The sequence below is a fragment of the Octopus bimaculoides genome, chromosome 30 (assembly GCF_046866305.1).
Source record: "Octopus bimaculoides isolate indiv1 chromosome 30, ASM4686630v1, whole genome shotgun sequence".
NCBI lineage: Eukaryota > Metazoa > Mollusca > Cephalopoda > Octopoda > Octopodidae > Octopus > Octopus bimaculoides.
Window position 1 is genome coordinate 18,911,058 of NC_142957.1, and position 25,291 is coordinate 18,936,348.

At 40.6% G+C, this 25,291-nt stretch overlaps 1 protein-coding gene across 13 annotated transcripts in view; it reads right to left on the reverse strand.

Moving 5' to 3' along the window:
• LOC106878902 (neurofibromin) overlaps positions 1 to 17,458 on the reverse strand; it is a 125,658-nt gene extending 108,200 nt beyond the window's left edge. For 6 of the 13 annotated variants that reach the window (XR_016239184.1, XR_016239183.1, XM_089346075.1 and 3 more), the window contains exons 1-6: positions 16,958 to 17,457; positions 3,252 to 3,395; positions 2,665 to 2,748; positions 2,232 to 2,300; positions 1,541 to 1,662; positions 727 to 833 (exon numbers count right to left, since the gene is read on the reverse strand). Coding sequence is in view for 11 of the 13 variants with exons in the window: in XM_089346075.1 (XP_089202201.1) it covers positions 727 to 833; positions 1,541 to 1,662; positions 2,232 to 2,300; positions 2,665 to 2,748; positions 3,252 to 3,395; positions 16,958 to 17,017 (586 nt within the window). In the remaining 2 variants the exon portion in view is untranslated. Of the gene's footprint in view, positions 1 to 726; positions 834 to 1,540; positions 1,663 to 2,231; positions 2,301 to 2,664; positions 2,749 to 3,251; positions 3,396 to 16,957 lie in introns of all 13 variants that reach the window. The other 7 variants (XM_089346079.1, XM_089346080.1, XM_089346070.1 and 4 more) reach the window with 5 other exon arrangements.
• Positions 17,459 to 25,291: the final 7,833 nt, after the last annotated feature.

Genomic DNA, 25,291 nt, shown 5'->3' on the forward strand with positions numbered 1-25,291 from the left:
GAGGTCTCTGGGTGAGACTTGGATCCAACTTGTACAAATGCAAAGCAAAAGTCAAACATAAAATAATAATAATAATAATAATAATAATAATAATAATAATAATAATAATAATAATAATCCTTACTACTATAAACACAAGACCTGAAATTTTTTTGGGGGGGAGGGACCAGTCGACTACTTCAACCCCAGTATACAACTGGTACTTAATTTATCAACCCTTGAACGTATGCAAGGCAAAGTTGACCCTGGCAGAATTTGAACTCGGATCATAAAGACAGACGAAATACCACCGGACATGTCTGCCAGATTGCCATTTCTATCAAAATAATAATTTGGCAAAACACAAGTTACTAAAAGACAAAATTACAAGAATGGGGACAATGAGGAAGGTAACTGTTATCGCAGAAGTTGTAGGGGACACTTGGAACACTGAGAAGCAGAGCTGGCCCCCAAAAACTGCTCTATTGGGGACAGCTTGGATTCTGAGGTACTTGGGTGTTGAGTACCCACCTAGGTACTTGGGTGTGAAGTATCTTGCATGAAATTTAACATCTAAGTACCAAGTCTCATAATTTGTAGAAAGAGACCCTGGGAGACCTTTGACAACAGGTTACTGTCCACTCTCACAGAACTGACCAAAGTAAGTAAAATCCTAAAATAATAAAAATAATAATGGTTTCAAATTTGTTGAAGAATTTAATCAATGTTTGAAGCATGTAACGTTACCATTGAACAACTTAATAAGTCGTATCATGTCAACATTTATGTGTTGTATCAAGTCCAAATCTGAGAGATCTGATTGGTCCTCACTACACGTTGATAAGGTCGTTAATCTGAAACGGGAAATAAGGAGAAACGTGAGAGAAGGCAGAGGGGACAACGGGAGGGGAGAGCAGACGGAGACAATAGGGGACAGCAAGGAGGAGGCAAACAGACATATGAATAAATAGATGTAAGCATGAGAGAGAAAGATGGATGGTCAGATGAACAGGCAGAAAGACAGGTAGATAGGTATATAGGGCGAACATAAAGAATGTGGACCACACCCACTTTCGTTTTTGGGGTTTTTTTTTTACAGAATCCCCCATTTTTGAGTGTGGAGATTCTGATTCTGCAAAGAAAAAAAAAACCGGCATTTTAAAATGTTAATTTTAACTATTATTGGTGGGGGAATTAAAATTTTAAAATGCCGTTTTTATTTTTTTGCAGAATCAGAAATTCCGTACTCGAAAATGGGGGATTCTGTGAAAAAACAAAAAGGGAGGACAGACAAACAGATAGTTAACCATCAGAGGTCGGTTGGCTGTTACACAACCTTTACTGGAGGCAATACAGCAATGCAGTGGCTCCATCTACCTTGGTTGGATAGATGGAGTGGAGAGCATAGCACATCACAAGGCAACCAAAGCAGATTACAACACACCACACCAAAGCAAGATACACACCACTCCAAACCATATCACAACCACCATGTCATCACCAGAGAAGAAGGAGGAGGGGGAGGAGTAAAGAAAGAAAGAAAGAAAGAAAGAAGACTTACCGTGCTGAAATTCTGTGAAAGACAGCTGTGAAGTTATTTTGACTGAGAGCATATAACACTTTGGAAGCTAAGGTTTTCAGCTGTAGGGCAAGGGGCGTGGTTTCTGTGGACCAGTTAAGACACTGAAAAAGACAGGAAATAATATAAGGAGGACAACATCAACAACAATAATATAAATAACGGTTTGAAATTTTGCCACAAGAGCAGCAGTTTTGCAGGAGGGAATGTGTTGATTATATTGACCCCAGTGCATAACTGGTACTTATTTCATCAACCCCAAAAGATGAAAAGCAAAGTCTACCTCAGCAGAATTTGAACCCAGAATGGTAAGAGCCAGGGCGAATACCACAAAGCAAGCATTTTTTCTGATGCTCTGGCTACAAATTTTGGCACAAGACCAGGAGAGGGAAGCAAGACAATTAGTGACCCCCCCCCCCCCACTACATGAAAGGTACTTGACCGACCCTGCTCCCAAAAACCATGAAAGGTTTCTATGTTATGTTCTAGAGTCAACATGTAACAAGGAAGCCGTGTCAGAAATAACAGCCAAATCTCCCTTGAATTACACTTTTATTTTCCCATTTTCTCAAGCCCTAGGGGTCACAACACTTGATTAAGTCTGCTCCATCAGGGCCTGACTTGAGGTTAAACAACAACAACAACATCATGAATTTTTAAAGAAAAGACTTACTTTACAAATTTCAGGCAGTAGCAGCTTCACATACATAGCTTCATCTAATCGGCTTGTGTCTTTGGGTTGCTGGAGACAAGAAAATATACGTATGTGTATATGTGTGTGTATATATATATATATATATATATATATAAATATGTAAGAGAGAGGGAGGGAGGGAGAGACAGACAGATAGAGATGGAAAATTTAAAGTTTCTTAAGTTTGAACTGTATCAAGAGAAAAGCTGGCAATATTTGGGGCCAAAGTCCTTTTTTCAGGGAAGGACAAAAGGTTTTCTTCTTCACCCTTTGTCCATCTTTGGGTACTAAAAGTTACCTGTTGTGAGGGAATGGTTGGAGAGAGAGAAAGGGAAGAGAATTTATAAGAGGGTGTGGTTGGAGGTGACAGTACCAATAAAGGCTGGAAATACAAGGGAGTGTTCCTACTTACCGAGTTTAGTACCTGTTCCAAAGTGTCCAAAATTATCAACTGTGACTCAAAAAAGTTCCGTTCAACTTCGGGTCCATTTAATCTCTACAATTCAAGGGAAATCATTTATAAAATCCGTTAATTCTTTCCATACAAACCCAGACAATACTTGCTTATTGCATACAAAATTTCTCATTATAAAGTGTTCATATCTAAAAAAATTACAACCATGATTCGATATAAGAATAATTTTGTTCTGTATTGTCTCAAATACCATCTTAATTATACCAACATATATAGAATGGTCTTTTATTATGTTCTGAACACCATCTTAATATACTAATGCATATTTGCTCTTTTGCTGGACAAGATGGTGAAATGTGGTTTTCAGGTGTTGAGTATCACAGAGGCAATGGCAAGCATCCAAGGCTTCTGGTGATTCGCTTGAGAAGACACATCAAGGAAAAACATGGTCACGGCCAGTGCTGGTGACAGGAAAAAAGATACCCACGACAGGCCATCAACTTCTTTTTATTTCTTATGACTTGCCTTGTTTTAGCTTTTCAGAAAAAGAAGAAAATGTGTTGAAACCATTTCTCTAGACATACCGTATTGGAAATGGACTGTAATATTTTGGTAAGTCCATTGATAACCAATGAGAATTTGTAGTTGCTAACATTAATAAGACATTCTTTGTTTTGCTCCACATTTTGAATGGACTGGGTTGTGTGTTGGCCTTTTTTCACAGGTAACTGGAAAACAAAAACAGGAAACACAAATCAGAAATGAGATTCATTTTATTTCAGGGAAAAACAGAAAAAAAAAAAAATTCTTTTTACAAAATATTTCTTTACATCAACATCATTCAATGTCCTATTTTTCATCATCTTCGTTTAATGTCCGTTTTCCATGCTGGCATGGGTTAGACGGTTCAACTGGGGTCTGGGAAGCCAGGAAGCTGCACCAGGCTCCAGTCTGATCTGGCAGTGTTTCTACAGCTGGATGCCCTTCCTAACGCCAACCACTCCAAGAATGTAGTGGGTGCTTTTTACATAGCACCGGCACAGGGGCCAGAGGGGGCTGGCATTGACCACGATCAGATGGTGCTTTTTACATGCCACCGGCACGGGAGCCAATGATAATATTAATACTAATTCTTTCTACTATAGGCAGAAAGCTTGGAATTTGTGGGGAGAGGATAGTCAATTTCATCACCCCCCAGTACTTGACTGGTACTTAATTTATCGACCCTGAAAGGACAAAAGGTAAACTTGACTTCGGTGGATATTGAACACAGATGACAAAATGCTGCTAAGCACTGTGCCTGGCGTGCTAACAATTCAGCCAGCTCAATGTTTACTATGATAGGCACAAAGCCTGAAATTTTAGGGGAGGAAGCTAGTTGATTACTTTGACTCCAGTATGTAACTGGTACATAATTTATTGACCCCAAAAGGATGAAAGGCAAAGTCGATCTCGGTGGAATTTGAACTCAGAACGTAAAGAACCGAATGAAATATAAAAGGGGCTTCTACTGAAAGACTTTTTTTTTTTAAATTGACTAAACTCGTAACGACGGCACCGGACCAGCCAACCATTCGAGGATACACTCGAAGAAGATCAGCTGCTACAAACTCAATCAGAGACCAACTTCCTTCCATAAAGTGTCAACAGAACAGAAAGAAAATCAATAAAGGCGGTGCTCCAGCATAGCCGCATTCCCCACCCCGACTGAAATCATTAGAAGAATAGAATTATACACACACACACACACACACAAACACAAACACGCGCTAAACAGTGTAGTTCCCAAGATATATCATAATTTTGTTTTTAATATAGAATAGCCATGCCTGGAACGCCTTTGATCATAAATTTGCCGGATGAAGTCTGACCAGGGGTTAAAAACAAGATGCGACGACAGAAAAAAAAACTGTTTCAATTGAGGGATTAAGCGTAATATGATGTAATTCATGAATATTCATGAGGTGTTGCGCTAGGAGGAAGAGGGAGAGGGGGTTGGAGAAGAGGTAAGATTGAGTGAAAGAGGGGGAAGGAAGAATGAAGGAAATGGTGGAAGAAATAGGAAGAGTAGGAGGGAGAATAAGTAGCTATGTACGTAGATATTTATATAAATAGAGAGAAAGAGGAATGAAGGAGGTGTGTAGAGAGAGTAGGAGTGAGTGGGTGTGTGCTTGTGTGAATAAGAGAGGGGGAGGGAGAAAACGAAGCAGTCGTTCTGAGGTGTAATGAGTGAAATGGTAGATGTGGGAGGAAGGGAGCAAGCAAACGATAGAAAGAGAGAGGGAGGGAAGAAGGAAGAAAAGTGACAGAGTGAGAGAGAGAGAGAGAGAGAAGAATGGTGAATGGCGGAGGAATGACAACGAGGCAAACGGTTTTGGCTTGTAGTAGAAGGTAGAGTAAAAGAGGCAGAGAGGATGGGAGGGAGAAACAGAGAGTGAGAGGAGGAGGAGGAGGATGAAAGGAAGACAGGAGAGAGAGGGCGGAATCAAAGAGGGGCAAGAGATGATTGAGAGAGAGAGAGAGAGAGAGAGAGACGGTAGAAGTAATGAGAGGAAGAACAGAACATGGATGACAGGGGAGGGGGAGAAGTGGACGGTGGAAATAAAGAGAGAGAGAGAGAGAGGGGGGAGGAAGCTTGCAGACGATAGAAAACGAAAGAGTGGAGGGTTTGAAAAGAAGAGAGATTGAGAAGGAAAGATTGAGGGAAGAAAACGAAATGAAGAGGGAGGAAGGAAGGAAGGAACGAAGGAACGAACATACGAACGAAAGAGGGACGATGGAGAAAGAGAGGAAGAAGGAAGCGAAGCATCGCCATCGCCACCATTATGCTGTCGTTATAAACACATTCTCCCTCAATCTGATGTTGTGTTACAGGAGAAGCAGGCAAGGCAGTGACCTCTCTCGTGGTTGAGAAACATCTGTAGCAACAGCAGCAGCATCAGCTGTCAACTCGAGACCAAAACGATTTCGACATCTTCTTCCTCCCCCGAAAGCCTCCACCACCACCAACAATTCCACAGGTGCCAACCTGCACCGACGTTAAGGAATGTCAACGTTATTATATTGGACATACTGGAGCAGCAGATTTACACACAAACACACAGAATCTTACATGTGTAGATGCTGTTATGAGGGTTAAGGAGTTTCCTTCCAAAACGTGGACTTGGAGTCAGTCCTGCTTCGCAGCACCTTAGGCAAGTGTCTTCTGCAATGGCCCCGGGCTACGTATACATACAGGTAATCCATCGGTTAAGATGGTAAGGGTTCCAGTAGATCTGATCAATGGAACAACCTGCTTGTGAAATTAACATGGAAGTGGCTGAGCGCTGCACAGACATATATACACTTAACATAGTTCTCAGGGAGATTCAACATGACACACAGAAAGTGACAAGGCTGGCCCCTTTTGAATTACAGGTACAACTCGTTTCTGCCTGTGATTGGTCTGGAGTAACATGAAATAAAGTGTCTTGCTCAAGACCAAAACATTCCACCATCTTACAATCATGAGTCGATATCCAAAACACTAAGCTGCGTCTGTGTGTTTGCTTCCCATCATCACTTGACAACTGGCGTTGGTTTGTTTACATCCTGTAACTTAGTGGTTCTGCAAAAGACTGGCAGATTATGTACCAGACTTCAAAAACCCAAAAATAGGTACTGGAGACAATTCATTCCATTAAAACCCACCAGCACAGTGCTCCAGCATGGCTGCAGACTGAAACAGGTGAATGATAAAAGACAGACATAGAGGTGGAGAGGAATAACAGGAAGATGATGAGAGAAGGTAGAGTCCCTACGTGGAAGAGGCACTGGATCCATAAAACCGATAGAGATTCGGGGAAACTGATTCTCTCAAATGGATCATTAGAAGGGGTGGGTAATTTCCTCTACCTCGGGGACCAAATTAGTAGTGGGGGGAGGATGCACAGAGAGTGCGACAGCTAGAATAAGAATAGGGTGGAGGAAATTCAGTGAGCTGTTACCTCTGTTGGCCACAAAAGGTTTCTCTCTCTGAGTGAAAGGAAGATTGTATGATGTATGTATGTATATGGACAGCAATTCTACATGGTAGTGAGATGTGGGCCTTGAATGCAGAGGACATGTGAAGGCTAGAGAGGAATGAGGTTAGTATGCTTTGCTGGATGGGTAATGTAAGTGCACATGTTTAATAGAGAGCTAGTGCTCTGAGAGAGAAGTTAGGCATAAGAGGGATTAGATGTTGAGTGCAGGAGAGAAGACCATGCTGGTTTGGTCATGTGATGCGGATGGATGCTGACAGCTCCATAAAGAAGTGCTGATGTCTCAAAGTAGATGTAACACATGGAAGTGGGACAAAGTGCTGAAGAATGACATCAGGATGCTGAACCTTTCAGGTGAGATGACAAAGAATGAAGACACCTGGGCCCATGCTATACTCAAGAAGACCTGTACTCTGCAGTAGAAATGTTAAGATTGCACCCCCACACCCAAAGTGATGATTAACCTGCAACAATCCTGGGTTGATGCCACATGAAAGTGTCCATGCAGTGCCATTTAAAAAAGCACCCAGCACACAATCTCAGAGTGGTTGGCATGGGGAAGGGCATCCAGTCACAGAAACCATGCCAAAGCAGACTGGAGTCTGGTGCAGCTTAGCAGCCCTGGTCAAACTGTCCAACCCATGCCAGCATGGACAATGGATGATGATGATATAGACATATAGATATGAATAGAGGAGCAGGTGTGGTAAGAAGTTCGCTTCCCAACCACATGGTTCCGAGTTCAGTCCCACTATGCAGAACCTTGAGCAAGAGTTCTCTACTTTCAAAGCCTCGTGAAAGGATTTGGTAGATGGAAACTGAAAGAAGCTTGTTGTATGTGTGTGTGTGTGCATGAATGTGTCTGTGTTCCCCACCACATCTTGACAACTGGTGTTGGTTTGTTTACATCCTGCAAATTAGAGGTTCATCAAAACAGAACGACATATTATGTACCAGACTTTAAAAAAAAACAAAAAATTGTATTAGGATCAATTTGTTTGACTAAAACCCATCAAAGCAATGTTCCAGTATGGGCACAGTCAAATAACTGAAACAAGATAAAACACACACACACACACACACACACACACAGACAGGCGCAAGCATGGCTGGGTGGCTAATGAGTTCATCTCCTGACCAGGTAGTTTTGAGTTCAGTTTTAACTATACAGCACCTGGGGTCAATCATGAAGCAGTTGGGGTCAATCCAAGTTTTATGCCATCTAAAAGACAAAACAAAAGGAACCGAAACAGCTCTTAGACATTGTATGAAACCTAAAATGCTGCCTGGTTTTGGAGGATGGGATGCTGAGAAGGAAGTAAAGAGATGGGATGGTGGGATGAGATTGAAACTTGCCTAAACATTCACACTGCATCGTTATCATCATCCACTTTTCCCTGCTTGCATGGGTTGGACAGAATTTGTTAAGGGCAGATTTTTCTACAGTTGGATGCCCTTCCTGTCACCAACCATCACCTGTTTCCAAGGAAAGTCCTATTTCCCCATAGTGAGACATGATTTTCAGGGAAGACTGGAAACAAGAGTCAATGCTTACAATGATGTTGAAGACAGGAAAACAGTAACACATCCATACATTACATATATCCATACATATACCCTTTCTGATGGAAGCACAAGGCCTGAAATTTGGGGGAAGGGATTAAGTCGATTACATCGACCCCAGTGTGTAACTGGTACTAATTTTATCGACCCCGGTGGACTTTGCCTTTCATCCTTTCAGGATCGATAAAATACACACACGCACATATATATATATATATATATATATATATATATATATATACACATATGTATTGATCCGTGATAGAAAATTCAACAAAAAAAGTACTCCATCTGGCAAGAGATATTATTTATTTAAAAGTCACAATACATGCATTAAAGCACTAATAATAGTTTCTTCTATTATTCAATTTCTTTAGTTTGTGCCTCAAGAATATGAAACTATTTAATCCATGTATTGTGACCTTTAAATAAATAAATAATATACATACAAAACCAAAGGTGCAGAAATGACATATTCTGAAAGAATTTAAAAGTAATATAATCCAAGGCTGGAGTACGAAGATCCATGAATCAGGTACTCCAAATTAGTTGGAAGGACCTAGAAGGTCCGTGTGAGCATGCAAACTTTTCCCTTTCCCCTTTCCAACAAAGGGCTATGCTCGAGGCATCACACACAGAGAATGGGAGGTAATCAGGTAGTTAAAACAGGTACACTTAAGATATTTACATGGAATACGAAAAAAAATATAGATTACAGAATAAAAAGAAAAAAAATTATGTAAAGTGGTGCACGGATGAATGGACAAACGAAAGAAAGGAGCACTCAACGCGTTTTGTAGGAGTTACATATATTAATATTAAAAACAGTTTGATTCACCTCTGTATATATGAATTAATGCATGCATGTATGTTGTGTGTATACATACACACATATCGTCATCAGTTCACGTACACTTTTTATGCTAGCATGGGTTGGACAGGCTCCCATGATCTGCATGTTTCCATATTTAGTAAGGGGGTAGGGGGGTGGAGGCGCTACTCCCACAGACTGGGGTACTCGTACTATCATCTGACTTGGTTTTACAGCTGTCACCCACCTCTTCTTCAACACTGTGTGCTTAGCAGTATTTTGTTCATTTTTATATTCTGAGTTCAAATTGCGCCAAGGTTGGCTTTGCTTGTCATCCTTTCAGGGTTGATAAAATAAGTACCAGTTGCGTACTGGAGCCGATTACATCAACTGTCCCCTTCGCCACAAATTCCAGGCCTTGACCATCCAAGCAACATGGTCTCATGTTTTTCATGGAAGACTCGACCACAAATAACAAAAAGCTCGTATGACAGAGATGCTCCTTGTTTACTTGACTTACTTGCTGACCTCACTGGTGCTGGTGCCACATAAAATGCACTCAATACACTCTATAAAGTGGTTGGCACTAGGAAGGGTATCCAGCCATTAAAAAACTATGTCAAAGCAGGCAGTGGCCCTTCATACACTCTTCTGGCTCACCAGCCCCTGTCAAATCATCTAACATGAAAATAATAATGATGATTATGATAATCAAGATGGTGGTGGTGGTGGTGGTGGTAATTTTCATGCTGGCATGGTTTGGACAGTTTGTCACAGCCCAAGACAGCTCTCACTCAAAAATCACAGCCCTTATAGAAGGCCTATTATTTGTATATTACCTGAAAAAGGGTTCTACATCTGGAAGCCCTTTTTAACACCAACCATTTTACAGGGTGCACTGGGTATATCAATCCAAGAGGTTGCACTGGGTATATCAATCCAAGAGGTTATCATTCCTGTATCACAAGGCAAGAATGTCCCTGTTCATTTGTCAACCACCAACAAAAATGCTTTGTTTCCTGGAAAATTAAGACACTCATTGCATCAACAATGCCAGCCATCTGTTCAGGACGAAAAAAAAAGCCCAAAAGATGTGGTTAAGAAGTTTGCTTCCCAACCATGTAATCTTGGGTTCAATCCCAGTGTGTGGCACCTTGGCCAAGTTTCTTCTACTCTAGATTCTATAGATTCAAGTTGACCAATGCCTTGAGAGTGGATTTAGTACTGTCTCCATCCCCCAGTTGTCTTGACCTCGTCTTGCTACTGGATTGAAGATGGTCACAGACAAGAGAGTGAAGCTGACTGTTTAAACAAACTCACCATGCAAGTCATCAGACGTCCTTAAGGATGACTATGAGGTCCTTGTCGTTCCGACGGACAAACATGCAAATATAAGTGTATATATGTATGTGAATGCATAAGTGTATCCTTTGCTAAGCATTAGATGATGGCTTAAAATGAGAATCATCATTATACAAATGAGATCGTCTTCTCTAATTTATAGTCTCTAAACTCATTGTTGAGTGCAGCTTTGTATACAGGTTGTGAGACGCACTCAGGCCATCCCCCTGCATCTAACCTCTAATGCTGGAACTTAGCCCAGTTTCCATCTACCAAAAGATTTTGGTTAGCTCTGGGCTGTAGTAGAGGACATTTGCTAGAGGTGCTATGCAGTACACTTGAACCCAAAACCATGTGGTCAGCAAGCAAACTTCTCAACAGCACAAATCAAGGGTGGACTGAGCCGTCGGTCAATCGGACATTGCCCAAGAGCCTGGAGCTCTGAAGGGCCCACTCTCTACATGTTAACTCTACTGATATCAATGCTAAGGGGCCCGGTAAACAGTTATGCCCGAGGGCCCTTAATACTCTCAGTCTGCCCCTGGTACAAATATACCTGGGCCTCATAAGAGACATAATATGCACTTATATGAGGGCACATGGGCTAGTGGCTAGGGTGTTGCTCCTACCACTGTGAGGTCATGGTTTCAGTTCCTAGACCGGGTGGGCTGTTGTGTTTCATCTCAAGTTGCTCTGCAATCACTTCCACACTTGACATGTGGTACACGATGCACCTGTTCAGGAAACATCAATTTGATGGAGGGACTGAGCACGTGTACAGCACAAACAGTTGATCTTCATAAAACAAACCATTTTATACAGGTTATTTAGCAAGAACTTGCAGAACCATCTTCCCGAGACTATGAGAGACTACCATCACACACACACACAGACAGATAGATAGATAGATGGACAGACAGACAGACATATCTGACTAATGGAATTAAACAAGGGTGCTTACTTGCTCTAGCACTCTTCTCACTCTATCACACAGCAGGGTTGGAAGGGAGTTGAGGGGGGGGGGAGTTACATCCTGCTGTGACACGATGCTGGTTTGTTCAATGCTGCACATCATCATCATGCACTATGAAGGCTCCAGTGCAAGAGATGCTGTGCACTGGTTGCGCACAGAGCTGAAATTATGCTGAAACTGGTAGATAACCCAGCCAGATGTGAACAACCTGTGGAGAACCTACCTGCTCCAGTAACAGAAGAAAACATCACTCTTAGACATGAAGGGCTGGGCCCCATGCAAAGCATTCGAGGCAGCAGCATCTCAGATACTGCATGACTGGACCAGGAAATCATATACAGAACGAGCAGAGCTAGTGTTTCATTTGGTATACTTATGGTCATGTAACGCGTATGGAGGAGGAGAGCTGTGTAGAGAAGTGCTGATCTCTAACTGTGGAGGGAACCTGTGAAAGAGGCAGATGCAGGAAAACATGGGATGCGACAGTGAAACATGATCTTCAAACGTTGGGCCTCACGGAGGCAATGACTAGTGACCAAGACCTTTGACTATATGCTGTGCCTGAGAAGACCCGTCAAGCCAAGTGAGATCATGGGCAAAGTCAACACCAGTGTCGCATAACTGGCTCATAAAAGGTACCCATTACATACTTGGGGTGGTTGGAAGAACATCCAGCTATAGAAATCATGCCAAACTAGATTGAAATGTCTGGTGCAGTTTCAGTCAAACTGTCCAACCCATGCCAGCATGGAAAGCAGACGCTAAATGATGATGAATGTGTTTCTGTTATTATTCATGCAGCCAACGAAATTTATCTTCACTTATCAGCTCCACACTTCATTACCGAAGCAACTATCACAACAGTGAAGTGTGGTGCTTGTTCTATCAGATTCTTCTGTCGGACCACTAACTTACAAGGATGTAAACAAACCAACACCAGTTGTCACATGGCTCTGGGGGACAAACACAACACAATGACACACATAGATATACAAACAAACACAGAGATCTATAGAAATTCCATACAGTGTACTCAATGCAGACTATGGAGACCTTCGAGGTGCAGCGCAATCACAGGAAGGTTAACAGAAGATGGAATTTATTTGTGGTGACTGTGCAGCAGCAACAAATAATAAGAGCACACAGGAAATGCCCAAGAGGCTCCCTAGATGTAGCAGATAGATTCTGTTATTTAGGTGACCTAATTAGCTGTAGTGGATGAGGAGGAGGAGGATGCTCTTAAAGTATAATTGCTAGAATAAGAACTGGATGGAGAAAGTTCAGAGAATTTTTACCCACCATCACCATCCGTCTTCCATGCTGGCATGGGCTGGACGGTTGGACAGGAGCTGGGAAGCCAGAGAAATACTTCGCTGTCTGATTTGACATAGGTTTTACAGATGAATGCCCTCCCTAATGCCAACCATTTTACAGAATGGACTGGATGCTTTTTATGTGGCATCAACACCGACAAGGTCTGCTTTAGCAGGGTTATTGTGGGTGGATGTCCTTCCTAACGTCAATCACTTTATAGAGTGGACTTGGTGGTTTTTTACTTGGCACCAGCACCAGTGGACTGGGTGCCTTTTACTTGGTAACAAAAGGCCTCTCTCTCAGAATGAAAGGTAGATTACATGATACTTGTGTATGAGCAGCAATGCTATATGGTTGTGAAACTTGGGCTGGGAATACAGAAGACATGCAAAGACTAGAAAGAAAGGAAGAAAAGTATTCTCTGATGGATCTACAATGTCAGTGTGCATAGAGAAAGTTTTTGTCTGCCAAATCCATTCACAGAGCATTGGTTGGGCCAGGTCTATGGTTGAACACACTTGCCCAAGATGCCAGTCAGTGCAAATGAACCCAAGACCACATGGTTCGGCAAAAAGCTTCTTACCCACAAAGCCAGGTAAAGACTACAAAGTCAAAAGAGTGAAGCGTTTAACAGGAGCAGTTCTTGATCTGTATAATCCTAGGAAATCAGAGACATAAAAGTGAACCAATTAACTTGAGCATCCGTTCCAACAATGTAATCCAAGAAATCAGAGACAAAAAAATGACAACTGTTTAACTGGAGCAATCGTCACTCTGTATAATCCATGAAACCAGAGAGAACCAAGGGAAGCTTTTAGCTGGGGCAGCCCTCCATCTCTATAATCTAAGAAATCAGAGAGAGAAAAAAATGTATGACTTGAACAAACATCCCTCTGTATAATCCAGGAATTCAGAGGTGAAGAGGCAAAGTGCTGCCTGGAGCAACCATCCGGTTATAATCCAGGAATTCAGAGGCAGAAAAATGAAGAGTTTAAATTAAAGCAGCCCACCATCAATTTAATCCAGGCAATCAAATGTGAAAAGTGAAGTTTTTGGAGTTGAGCAGCCCTTCCAGGAAATTAGGGGACGAAAACATGAAGTGCTTGAATTGAGTAGCCCTCCATCAATATGATCCAGGAAATCAGAGAGCAAAAAAATTAAAGTGTTTGGCTGGAATAATCTTCCCTCTCTACAATGCTGGAAATCAGAGATAAAAAAAAAGTAAAGTGCTTGAATGGAACAGTTCTCTCTCTCAAAATAATCCAGAAAAATCAGGAACAAGTGTTTGACTTAAGAAATACTGTATAATCCTGGAAATAAAGAGACAAAAAAACTTGACAGGAGCCATTCTAGCTCTCTACAACCCAGAAAATCAGAGACAGAAAAGGAAAGTGACTGGAGCAGCCCTTCCTCTGTGAAGAGGGAACTTTGAAAGAGCCCTGCCTATCAAGCATCATCATCATCATCCTTTCACATCTGCTTTCCATGGGCTGGATGGTTTGAGAGGAGCTAGGCAAGCCAAAGAGCTGACTCAGGCCCCATTGCCTGTGTTGGCATGGATGCCCTTCCTAATGCCAACCACATCACAGAGTGTTGTTCTGGGTGCTTTTTATGCGACATCAACACAGGTACTTTTTATGAGGTACCAGCACCAGTGGGTTGCCAAGCAACTTGCAAGACAGAGACCACTCAGTGAACGAAATCAGAGACAAAAAGGTGAATGTTTGACAGGGGCCATCCTCACCATGACACTCCAACAAAATGAAGTGTTTAGGTGAAGCAGCCCTTTCTCCCTATAATCCAGGACATGAGAGGCAAAAAGGTGAAGTTTTGACCAGAGAAGACCTCCCTCTGTGTAATCCAGAAATCAGTGATAAAATGTAAAGTGTGCGGCTGGGGCAGCCCCCACCCCAACCATTCTATATGTCTCTTATCCTTTGTTTCAAGCACCAGACTGTGGCCATGCTGGGGCTCCATGTTAAAGAGGTCAGTCAAAGAAACTGTGCCCAGTATTCATTTCATCTGGTTCTTATTCTATCAGTTCTTCTGCCAAAGCATTAAGTTACAGGGATGTAAACAAACCATCATCAGTTCTCAAGCTGTTGTGGAGGAGAACACAACACACATAGATATATGCATACATACACACATATGATGGGCTTCTTTCAGTTCCATCCACCAAATACACTTTCATAGCTTTGGTCGGCACAGTCCTATAATCTAAAACGATCCCTCACAGTGGGATTGAACTCAAGACCAGATGTTTGGGTAGCAAACTTGTTACCTACACAGCAATGCCAAGTGCAGGAAATCAGAGGCAAAAAGAGTTTGACTGTTGCAGCTTTGCTACACTCCTGCACAAAACACGAAATTTCTTGGAGCCAGAAACAGCAGGTGCTTCGCTTAGGGTACCATGTGCAACTATCACCACAAAATACTACCATTTTGATAGGATCCTCGATTGCGAGGGCACACAGGGGGTGTAGAGTATGATGGAACAATTGGCGACTCTCCATCAGATTCTACAGGTGGGATGGGTTCTTCCATTGTTGAGGTTCTTTAAGAAGTGCCACTGGTGCCTAATGGATATAATCTTGGTCACCTTCGGAGACGAAGGATAAACTAAACGTGAAGAGTGGAGGCTGTTTATTGTCATCAAAAAGAATTATTATCAACTGGTTATTGTTATCAAACGTGTACCTTTTCAAAATAATCACAATTCAATGGTTTCCACTATACATGTGGCTGTATATACATATGTAAATACACACACACACACACACATATACATGGATGTATATGCACACATTTAAACCTACATATACACACGTAGACATGTATAAACACCCACACACATCATCTATGTAGATCAATCTACGTGTATACACATATAAATACAATTCCCATATACATATACACACACACTCGTTTAGAGACCCAAATATACACATATTTATGTATTTTTGCAGACACACTTGACTATTTACATATACATACACACAAATACACGGTACATTAATTTCTGTGTGTGTGTATATATGTACACACACATACAGATCAACATATACATATCAATCTGCCGCACGATCCATATAATACATATACACTCACAAACACATATATATAGATAGACCTGTAGCACGACCCCTATACACACACACACACACACACGGATCGTGCTGTGGATTCCCAAAGATGTCCAAACTGTTGTTGTTGTTGTTGTTAGTGGTGGTGGTGTGAGTAGGAAATGCTAGAAAGATGGGGAGGGGGTAAAAGTAAAGAGAGAGAGGGAAAGAGAAGGAGAGAATGATAGAAGAGAGTGTGAGGTGAAGGGATAAAGGGAAGAGGGTGACGACATTAGGAATGAAGGACGAGCGGAAGTGAGGGGAACGGGTGGAGGAAGAGAAAGATATAGAAAGAAAAAAGAGAGAGAGAGAAGGAGAGGGTAGAGGAGGAAATAAGGTGAGGTAGAGTGGGAGGAGTAGAGATAGAGGGGGAAAGAGAGAGATAGAAAATAGAAGAGGGTAGGAGGTGGGAGGCAGGAAAGACTGTCGAAAGAAAGAAAGAAAGACAGATGGATGGAAAAGAGGGAATATGGAGGAGACGAAACGAAACGAAACAATAAAATATATGGTTGTGTGTATATTTATAAATATATATATCCATGACAGATCGAGCTACACATATATACGAGTAAGATTTATAGAGGTAGCTATATAAATATAGATAAAGACATGAATACGTTTGTATGTAAACTACACAGCATATTATATACCGACTCAATGGGATAGAGCTGTAAATCTAGACATTCATAAATATATGGTCGTTTATATACATACATACTTGGATGTATATACATCTATACATATAGACAGACAGGAATATAATTATACACACCGTAACTGATATTTGGTCTCTACATACATTATTATATACATACAATTCAGTAGAAATACAGACATCGATGTGTATACATATGAGTGTATACATATGATCGTATAGCTATCTATATATCTGTGTGTGTATATATATATAGATAGATGTGTATATATATATACGTATATATATATATATATAGATGTGTATATATAGGTATGTATATATATAGATAGATAGATGTGTGTATATATATGTATGGAGAGAGTGAGAGACATTTTCGATCGACATCTCAATACATCGGAGACGATGATCAACATATAATAAAAAGGAGGAGAAGAAGAAGAAGAAGAGGGAAGCATCAATGAAATGTGTGTTTGTGTTTCTTACCTGTGCATCAAACCTGGCTATGAGAGACTGCACCCATTCTCCAGGTTTCTGTGAGGCCATGGTCGCGCAGCAGAGGAGACAGCGAGACTCGACCACCGCGATGACGACGTTCACCACCGCCACCTCCACCAACACCGCCGCCGCCGCCACCACCACTACCACTACCACTACTACTACTACCACTACCAACAACACCAACACTATCACTGCTACGACGACGACTGCCACTGCACACACCACTGCGACTGTGACTGCCGCTTCGACTACTATGACGACGACAACCTCCTCCTCCTCCTTCTTCTTCTTCACCGCCACTACCACGATGATCTTTTCTTCCTCCTCCCACCGCCGCCACCGCTACTACACTACCACGACGACGGGTTACTCCTTCTCCTCTTCTTCCTCCTACAGCATCGTTGCCGCTGCCGCCTCCACTGCCACCACCAACACCACCGCCGCCACCCTCACCATTCCCACGACGACCATTTTCTCTTTCTCTTCTTTTGCCGCCTCCGCCACCACCGCCACTACGTCGTCCTCCTCCTCCACTACAATAATAATGATATTCTTAATATAAATAATATAATAATAATAATGATATCACCGCCATCGCCACCATAACAACAACGTTTGACAATTCTCGGCGACAGAATTAAAATAAAACAGAAAAAATGAATAAATAAATATTTCTTGTTTTCTCCTCCTCCTCCTCCTCTCTTTATCAGTTTTTCTTTCTTTTTCCCTTCCCTATGTTAGCTTTTTTTCTCTTATTTCTCTATCTATCTCTGTCTTTCTTCCTCTCTCTTTCTCTACCCCTATTTTAATCTATCTTTCTCCCATCTTCTATTCTTCTCTCTCTTTCCATAATCAGACGATGTTCTCATCTCCATCACACGCTCTTTTTCCACTCTCTCTCTCTCTCTCTCTCTCTCTCCCTCTCTCTCTCTCTTTCTCCTTAATCAGACGATAAGAAACAGGAAGCCAGTAGCATTGGCGACTCCTTTCGTCGGAGAGGTTGCCACCACTTGAAGATATAAAGAAATAAAAATAAAAAAACACCTAAAAACATACACAAAACATAAGAAAACAAAAATAACTGAAGTGTCGTAATGGTAGTAGTAGTAGTAGTAGCAGCAGTAATGTTAGTAATAGTAGTAGTAATATTAGTGGTGGTGGTAGTTAATAGTGCAGTCGTGGTAGCTAGAGTAGCGGTGAGAGAAGCAACAGTAAAGTAATGAGGGTTGGAGGTGCATTATAGATTGCGCGTGGCGGTGGCGGAGACAAATTAGGAAGTGTGTGTGTATGTGTGTATCAGTGTGTGTGTATATACGTTTTAGTGTATATAAGTATATGTACACTTTCTGTGTGTATGTCTTTCACTGTGTGTGCGTGTTTTTAATGTATGTACGAATTTCTCTTTGTATGTATGTGTGTGTTGTAGTGTAATTTTTCTGCGTAAGCATATATACCTCTGTGTGTGTGTATGTGCTTTAGTGTACGGACATGTGTGTCTGTGTGAGCTGCAGTTGATGTGAAGAACCAGCAGTTGTTGCAACGGGGAAAAGGGAGAGTAGAGTCTCTGCGTTGAAGTTGCAACAATTGTTGCTGCAGCTGCTGGTAGAGTAGTAATATCAGTTAAGACACATCTTAACTATGATGAATATACCGTTTATAATCTCAGGAATCGAAATAAATTTTCATATACAGGGCAAAACGAACTCAATTAAATCTAAAATCTCCCTTTAAAAAAATAAAAAACATAAAGCATTGCTGTGCCGTAAGAAGTTCGCTTCCTAATCACTCGATTCCGAGTTCAGTCCCACCGTGTGACACCTTCGGCGGGTGGATTAAAGCCTTGCGGGTGGATTAGGTAGATGGAAACTGAAAGAAGCTCATCATATGTATGTATGTATGTATGGACGTATGAATGTGTTTGACCCCCTACCACTGCTTCACAACCGGTGTTGGTTTCTTTATGTCTCTGTAACTTAGTGGCTCGACAAAAGACACTAATAGAATAAGTTCCAAGCTTTAAGAAACGCGTTGGAATCGATTTATTCAGCAGGATGACGATTCAGTGACTGAAACAAGACATAAAAGAAATAATAATAATTGCTTCTAATACAGGCACAAGGACTGAAATTGTAGGTTGGGGGTGGTGGGGTAAAATCGGTCATATCGATCTCCGGAAGGATGAAAAGTAAAGCCGAGCTCTTCGGGATTCGAAACTCTGAAATGAAGGATTGCAATTAAAACCTGCCAACAGAAAACCCTTAAATTTTAGTTCTATTTTATTTTGTTTTAGAAAGACTGAAAGATTAGGTTACCTTTCGATTTCATGTGAGAAAACATTAGAGTTAGGGTTAGCTGATTAGATGTGTGTGTGTATATATATATATTAATGTGTCCAACTTGTTAAAATTCCATTTATTTCTTTGTGCAGCTGAAGATGGCATTGCATTTAAGTTGATGTAATGATTGCCTTGTTCAATTAAATAGAGCCATTTGAAATGGTCATACTGCATTACTACTTGATATCCTGTTGCTTATTTTGATATATACATATATATATATATGGGAGAATATACAAATAATAACAACAGACGAGGACAGGTGGTGTAAATAACAAAAGTATATATTAGTATGACGCTCGGGAATACGGAAAGTCTTTGACGTTTCGAGCTACGCTCTTCAACAGAAAGAATAAAAAAGGATGATAAAGGAGGTTTACAAAAGTGGAAAAGTTCAAAAGTTTTTTAGACGTCGTGGTATATTGAAGCGATATATATATATATATATATATATATATATATATATATATATATACATATATATATATATGTATGTATATGTAATTATGTAACGGATGTGTGTAGGGTCACCAAATATGATTCTAAAGTACACATCAGGGTCGCCATATGTAGAGGGTTGAAAGTAGAATGAGACAGTGTAATAACAACAATGATGAGAAAAGAAAAATATTCATAAATTTTATTTGCCAGCAGTGGTTAGTAACACAAGAATAGCAGTAGTCATTTTTAGTAACAATGACACAATGTGTGTTGCTCACACCTTCTTAGTGTGCTTTGGAAGTTGTGTGTAGGCAGAGAAGAAGAAAAGGTAAGAACTGTAGTGTCCCTTTCAGATGATGCTCTCGCTTAGATTGCTGAAAAACCAAAAAAGGGAGAAGCCAACCCTTCAATTGATTACATAAGGCACTGCTCCCAGCAGTTTTCCATACATACAGGCCTGTCCTTTCCAGGTGACGATGGTGCATAAAATGCACTCATACTGGAGTAGTATAAACATACCTGTGCCAGTGGCACATATAAATCACCCAGTGCCACTCTGTAAAGTGGTTGCAATGAGGAAGGGCATCCAGCCATGCTACAAGAGACAACTGGAGTCTGGCCAGCTCTGGCTGAGTAGCTCCTGTCAAGCCATCCTACCCATGTGTGATGATTTTCTCAGAGATGAAGCTACATCTGATTTGAAACCTTGATCAACGGTTTCAAAGGTTCATACTTCTTCTCAAGAAGAATTGAAGAAAATGATTGCCCTTATTAAGTTGAACATTAAAGCAATGAGCCTGCAGAACGTTTAGCCTGTTAAATAATTAGCCAGCAAAATCATTAGTTTGCAGAATCTTTAGACTGTAGAACCGTTAGTCTGCTGGATGAAAATTGCATGTAATTTGTTTTACAAAGATATTAACATCAACCTCAACAAAAAGTTTTACTTTCTCAGTTCAAATTCTGCTGAGGCTAACTTTGTATTTTGGTTCTTTTGCGGATTGATAAAGGAAGGAGGAGTTGAGGACCAGGGCTGGGGTCGGCCTTCATGTTATCAACGAGCACCCTTCCCAGGAATTTCAGGTCTTGTGCCTCTACCAGAAAGGATTGTTAAGGTACACATCAGAACAGGTGGGCTGGCTGTGCGCACGTGTGTGTGTGCACGTGTGTCTGTGTGTGTGTGTGTGTGCGGGTGTCCGTGTGCTTGAAATGGCTGAACAACAGTCAAGCAGAAGCACTTGTACAATGTCTGTAGAACTTGATTCTTCACAAAGCACCGTGAATCGAACACCTTCGTTAGCTCAACAGAAATTGCTGATGGGCCAGGGGCTTTCCCAGTCTTTATATCTTAAGGGACTAAAGATTAGACAGGGTAAATGGGTGGGTGGGTAAGTCCGTGAGATTGCAAAAAGTGAGAGAGAGAGAGAGTGGGAGAGGAGGGGTTGTTAGGGGGGAAGTGTTGTATGGAAGATACTCAAAACTGTGGACACTGCTGGGAAATGGTGAGGAGGGGAAAACAGGGGATGGGAAGAAACACAGGTAGGTGGAAGGCTTGTAGAAATTTCCATCATATATATATATATATATATATATATATATATATATATATATATGTATGTGTGTTTGTATATACACATACAGACACACACACACACACATTTATAAAGACTAGTGAAGGCGCGCATAAACATTATTTGGTTTTAATTGAGACCAGTCAATGGGAGGTAATTGTGCAAAACTAATTTTATGAAACTGTTCGCGGGGCAGAAACGTGGACTGTTTTATATAAGTATATAGTGTGTATATATATATATATAAATATTTATATATATATGTATATAGTGTATATATATATATATATATATATATGTGTTTTATATATGTATATAGTGTATATATATATATGTTTTATATATGTATATAGTGTATATATATATATATATATATATATATATATATATATATGTGTTTTATATATGTATATAGTGTATATATATATATATGCGTGTTTTATATATGTATATAGTGTATATATATATATATATATGTGTGTTTTATATATGTATATAGTGTATATATATATGTTTTATAGATGTATATAGTGTATATATATATATATGTATATAGTGTACCCCTGCTTATTTGTGGAATCGTAAATATTGTCCGCGATTTTTGATGGTATTTTCGTGGCAATATATACTTTTTCACACTTTGTAAGGCTAAACTATTAATAATAATAATAATAATAATAATATACCATATTTACTAGACACCCCTTTGCAGTTGAAGATTCTTCTGACTAGAATAACCGTGCATCACTTGGCTTGATTTGTCTTTTAGATACAACTACACATCATTGAAATATCAAAGTTACAAAATAATGCGTGATTAATCCAAAACTATGTGATTACATAAACATTCATTTGACAGATATTAATCCAAAACATAATTCTACCCCAGTATATCATAGCTACTTTATTTTATCAACCCCACAACTATGAATGGTGAAGTTAGTGTTAGTCTTCTATAATAATTCCATTGACATCTTGGATGTTTTATAGAAATATTAAATCTACCCCAGTATATCACAGCTACTTTATTTTATCAACCCCACAACAATGAAAGGTAAAGTTAGTGTTAGTCTTCTATAATAATTCCATCGACATCTCAGATGTTTTAGAGGAATATTAAATCTACCCCAGTATATCACAGCTACTTTATTTTATCAAAAACTTCTCATTAAAAGGCTGAAAGGCGAAGTTGACTTCAATGGAGTTTAGGGATGTAACTATACATCACAAGGCACTTCGTTCAATGCTCGACCAATTCCAGATCCACAATGGTGACAGACAACTCTTTCAGTGACAACAGAATACTTGTGTTCTTCAACGTCCACTCACACACTCTCTTTCTCTCAGTTTGCTTCTTTTTCTCTTTCGTTTTCTTTCCCCTCTCTCTGTTATTTAATCTTTCTTTTATATCGTTCTCTCTCTTCACACACACCTTTCTCTTTCCCCCCTTTCTATGTAACTATTACTCTTTCACATCTTGCTTTCTCTAACTTTAACTCTTTCTACCTTACTTTTCTCTCCTACTTCTCTTCCCTTCTCTATCTATTACTCTATCATCGCTTTGTTTCTCTCTCTCTCTCTCTCTGTTTACATTGTATTTCCCTCCAACTCTCGCTCCTCCATTCCTCCCCACCTGATACTACTATCCTTCTTCCTACTGCTTACGCCTTAGGGTTCTCCCTATATTTCTGACTCTATCGCGCTTTCCGTGTCACCACCACCTGTTAATCTCAAACTGATACCATCACCCTTCTTCTTCTTACTCCGGGCCTTTCTCCCACGCCACCCTTTCTCTTGTAAATGGTTCGTGTAAAAGTTTGATAGTAGTGATAGAGACTTTGGTCTCTCTCTATCACCTTTCAACAGCATTATATATGAAGAGACATTAGAACAATTAACAGCATAATAAAAAGGTTTTATTTATGATGATGCTTGGTTTCACAATTCCTGTCATTCAGCTTAGCAGCCGCTGATTAAGTTGTATTTTGGTAATGGAAGGTTAAGGGCTTCCTTGATGCCTGCCAGAGAACAGTGTAAAAGTGCTTCATGGAGGAGCGAGGTGTTGTTACGTAGAAGGTCTCAGCTCAACTCGCTCTCAAAGTGAAACCAACCCTTTAAGTACCAGTTTTACTATGCATGCGCAACTCGAAATATAGTCCAGGTGACGGCAAACACAGGGGAGAGAGTTTGTCTGTTTTAGAAGACAGTGTGCACATTATATGCGCGGAGTCGCTGAAAAAGTTGTGATAAATGGTGGAGATGATTCCCGTTTGTATCACTAGCGAATACAATATCAAATCCACAAAAAAACCTTCATCTATAAATCGTTGGAAAGTGCTTGTCGCATTCCGCAGACGGGAGCTCATAAAAAGAAATTCAAAACAGCCAAAAGGAGAAGTGATGACAGTTTTGGGAATGTCCTCTGGATTAACTGGAATCTGGTGATAAGCACGTTGTATATCTTTTTCATTGTATATCTACAGCCGCATCTTGTTTCAGGTGCCTACTACAATCCTTTCCTTATTCGTGCTACGTACTAGGGGGGGGAGCCATTGTAGTGGCGCGAAATTGAGGAAGTACTATTCTGCGCATGCGTAGTAAAACTGGTACTTAAAGGGTTGGTTTCACTTTGAGAGCGAGTTGAGTTGAGACCTTCTCTGGCAGGCATCAAGGAAGGATAAGGGCTTCCTTGATACCTGCCAGAGAACAGTGTAAAAGTACTTCGTGGAGGAGCGAGGTGTTGTCACGTAGAAGGTCTCAGCTCAACTCGCTCTCAAAGTGAAACCAACCCTTTAAGTACCAGTTTTACTACGCATGCGCAACACGAGGGGCTTCCGGCGGCTATAATTTCATGCCACTACACTCTCTGTCTTTCTCTTCCCTCTATATATGTCTATCTCTCTCTTCTTCCTCTCCCTATCTATGTCTATAACACCCTCCCTTCTCTCTATCTGCCTGTCTCACTCTTTCTCTCCTCCTCTCTCTCTCTCTCTGTCTGTAGTTCTTCCCTCACACACACTCTTTCTCTCTCTATAACACATCTACCCACCTACCTTCCTATACCCACCACTAACATAACTAAACAGTGTTTCTGTCATAGAAATAAGATCACTTATTATTGAGCAGTGGAGGGAGATGATGATAAGGGGCCGATTGCGATGGTCTGCACCTCTTTTCTGTCGACCCCGAAAGAAACAGCAAAGAAGACAACGAAAGTTGGAATTGAAATCCGGTGGGTGAAGGGAAATGACAACGTATGGCACATTGGAAAACCGAGTTTGTGAGGGGGGTCGGGTGAAGGTGTTAGTGTCAAGTTGTGTGATAAGAAGCTTGCTTACCAACTACAAGGTTCTGGGTTCAGTCCGACTGCGTGGCACCTTGGGCAAATTGTCTTCTATTATGATCCAGGGTCGACCAGAGGTTTGTGAGGGGATTTGGTAGACAGAAACAGAAAGAAGCCTGTCGTGTGTGTGTGACTGTCGTTATACACCGTTTGACAAGCGGTGTCGTTTTGTTTACGTCCCTCTAACTTAATGGTTTTGGCAAAAGGCATCAACAGATTAAGTACCAGACCTTAAAAGAATAAATTATCGGGGTTCATTCCTCTGACGAGAACCTTTCAGGGCGATGATCTAACATGGTAGCTGTTATGTATTGTTTTGGTTCGTGTTGCGATAATAAACAACTCACTGAAGGCATTATTATGATACTACGTGTTTATTTACTTGGCATGTTTACAAACAATATATATATATATATATATATATCTGTATATATAGCTAGTGATATACGCTACGTGTCTGCCTTAGACACGGTTCATGCTGCTTAGTAGATAATCTTAACAAAATAGTACTACTAGGGGGTGGGGGTGGATGTATTCATATATACGTATACCTATGCATACACATAAAATAGGCATCGGATAAGCCCTTGCTGAAGGAAAATAAACAAAAAACATAGACGGAATTGAA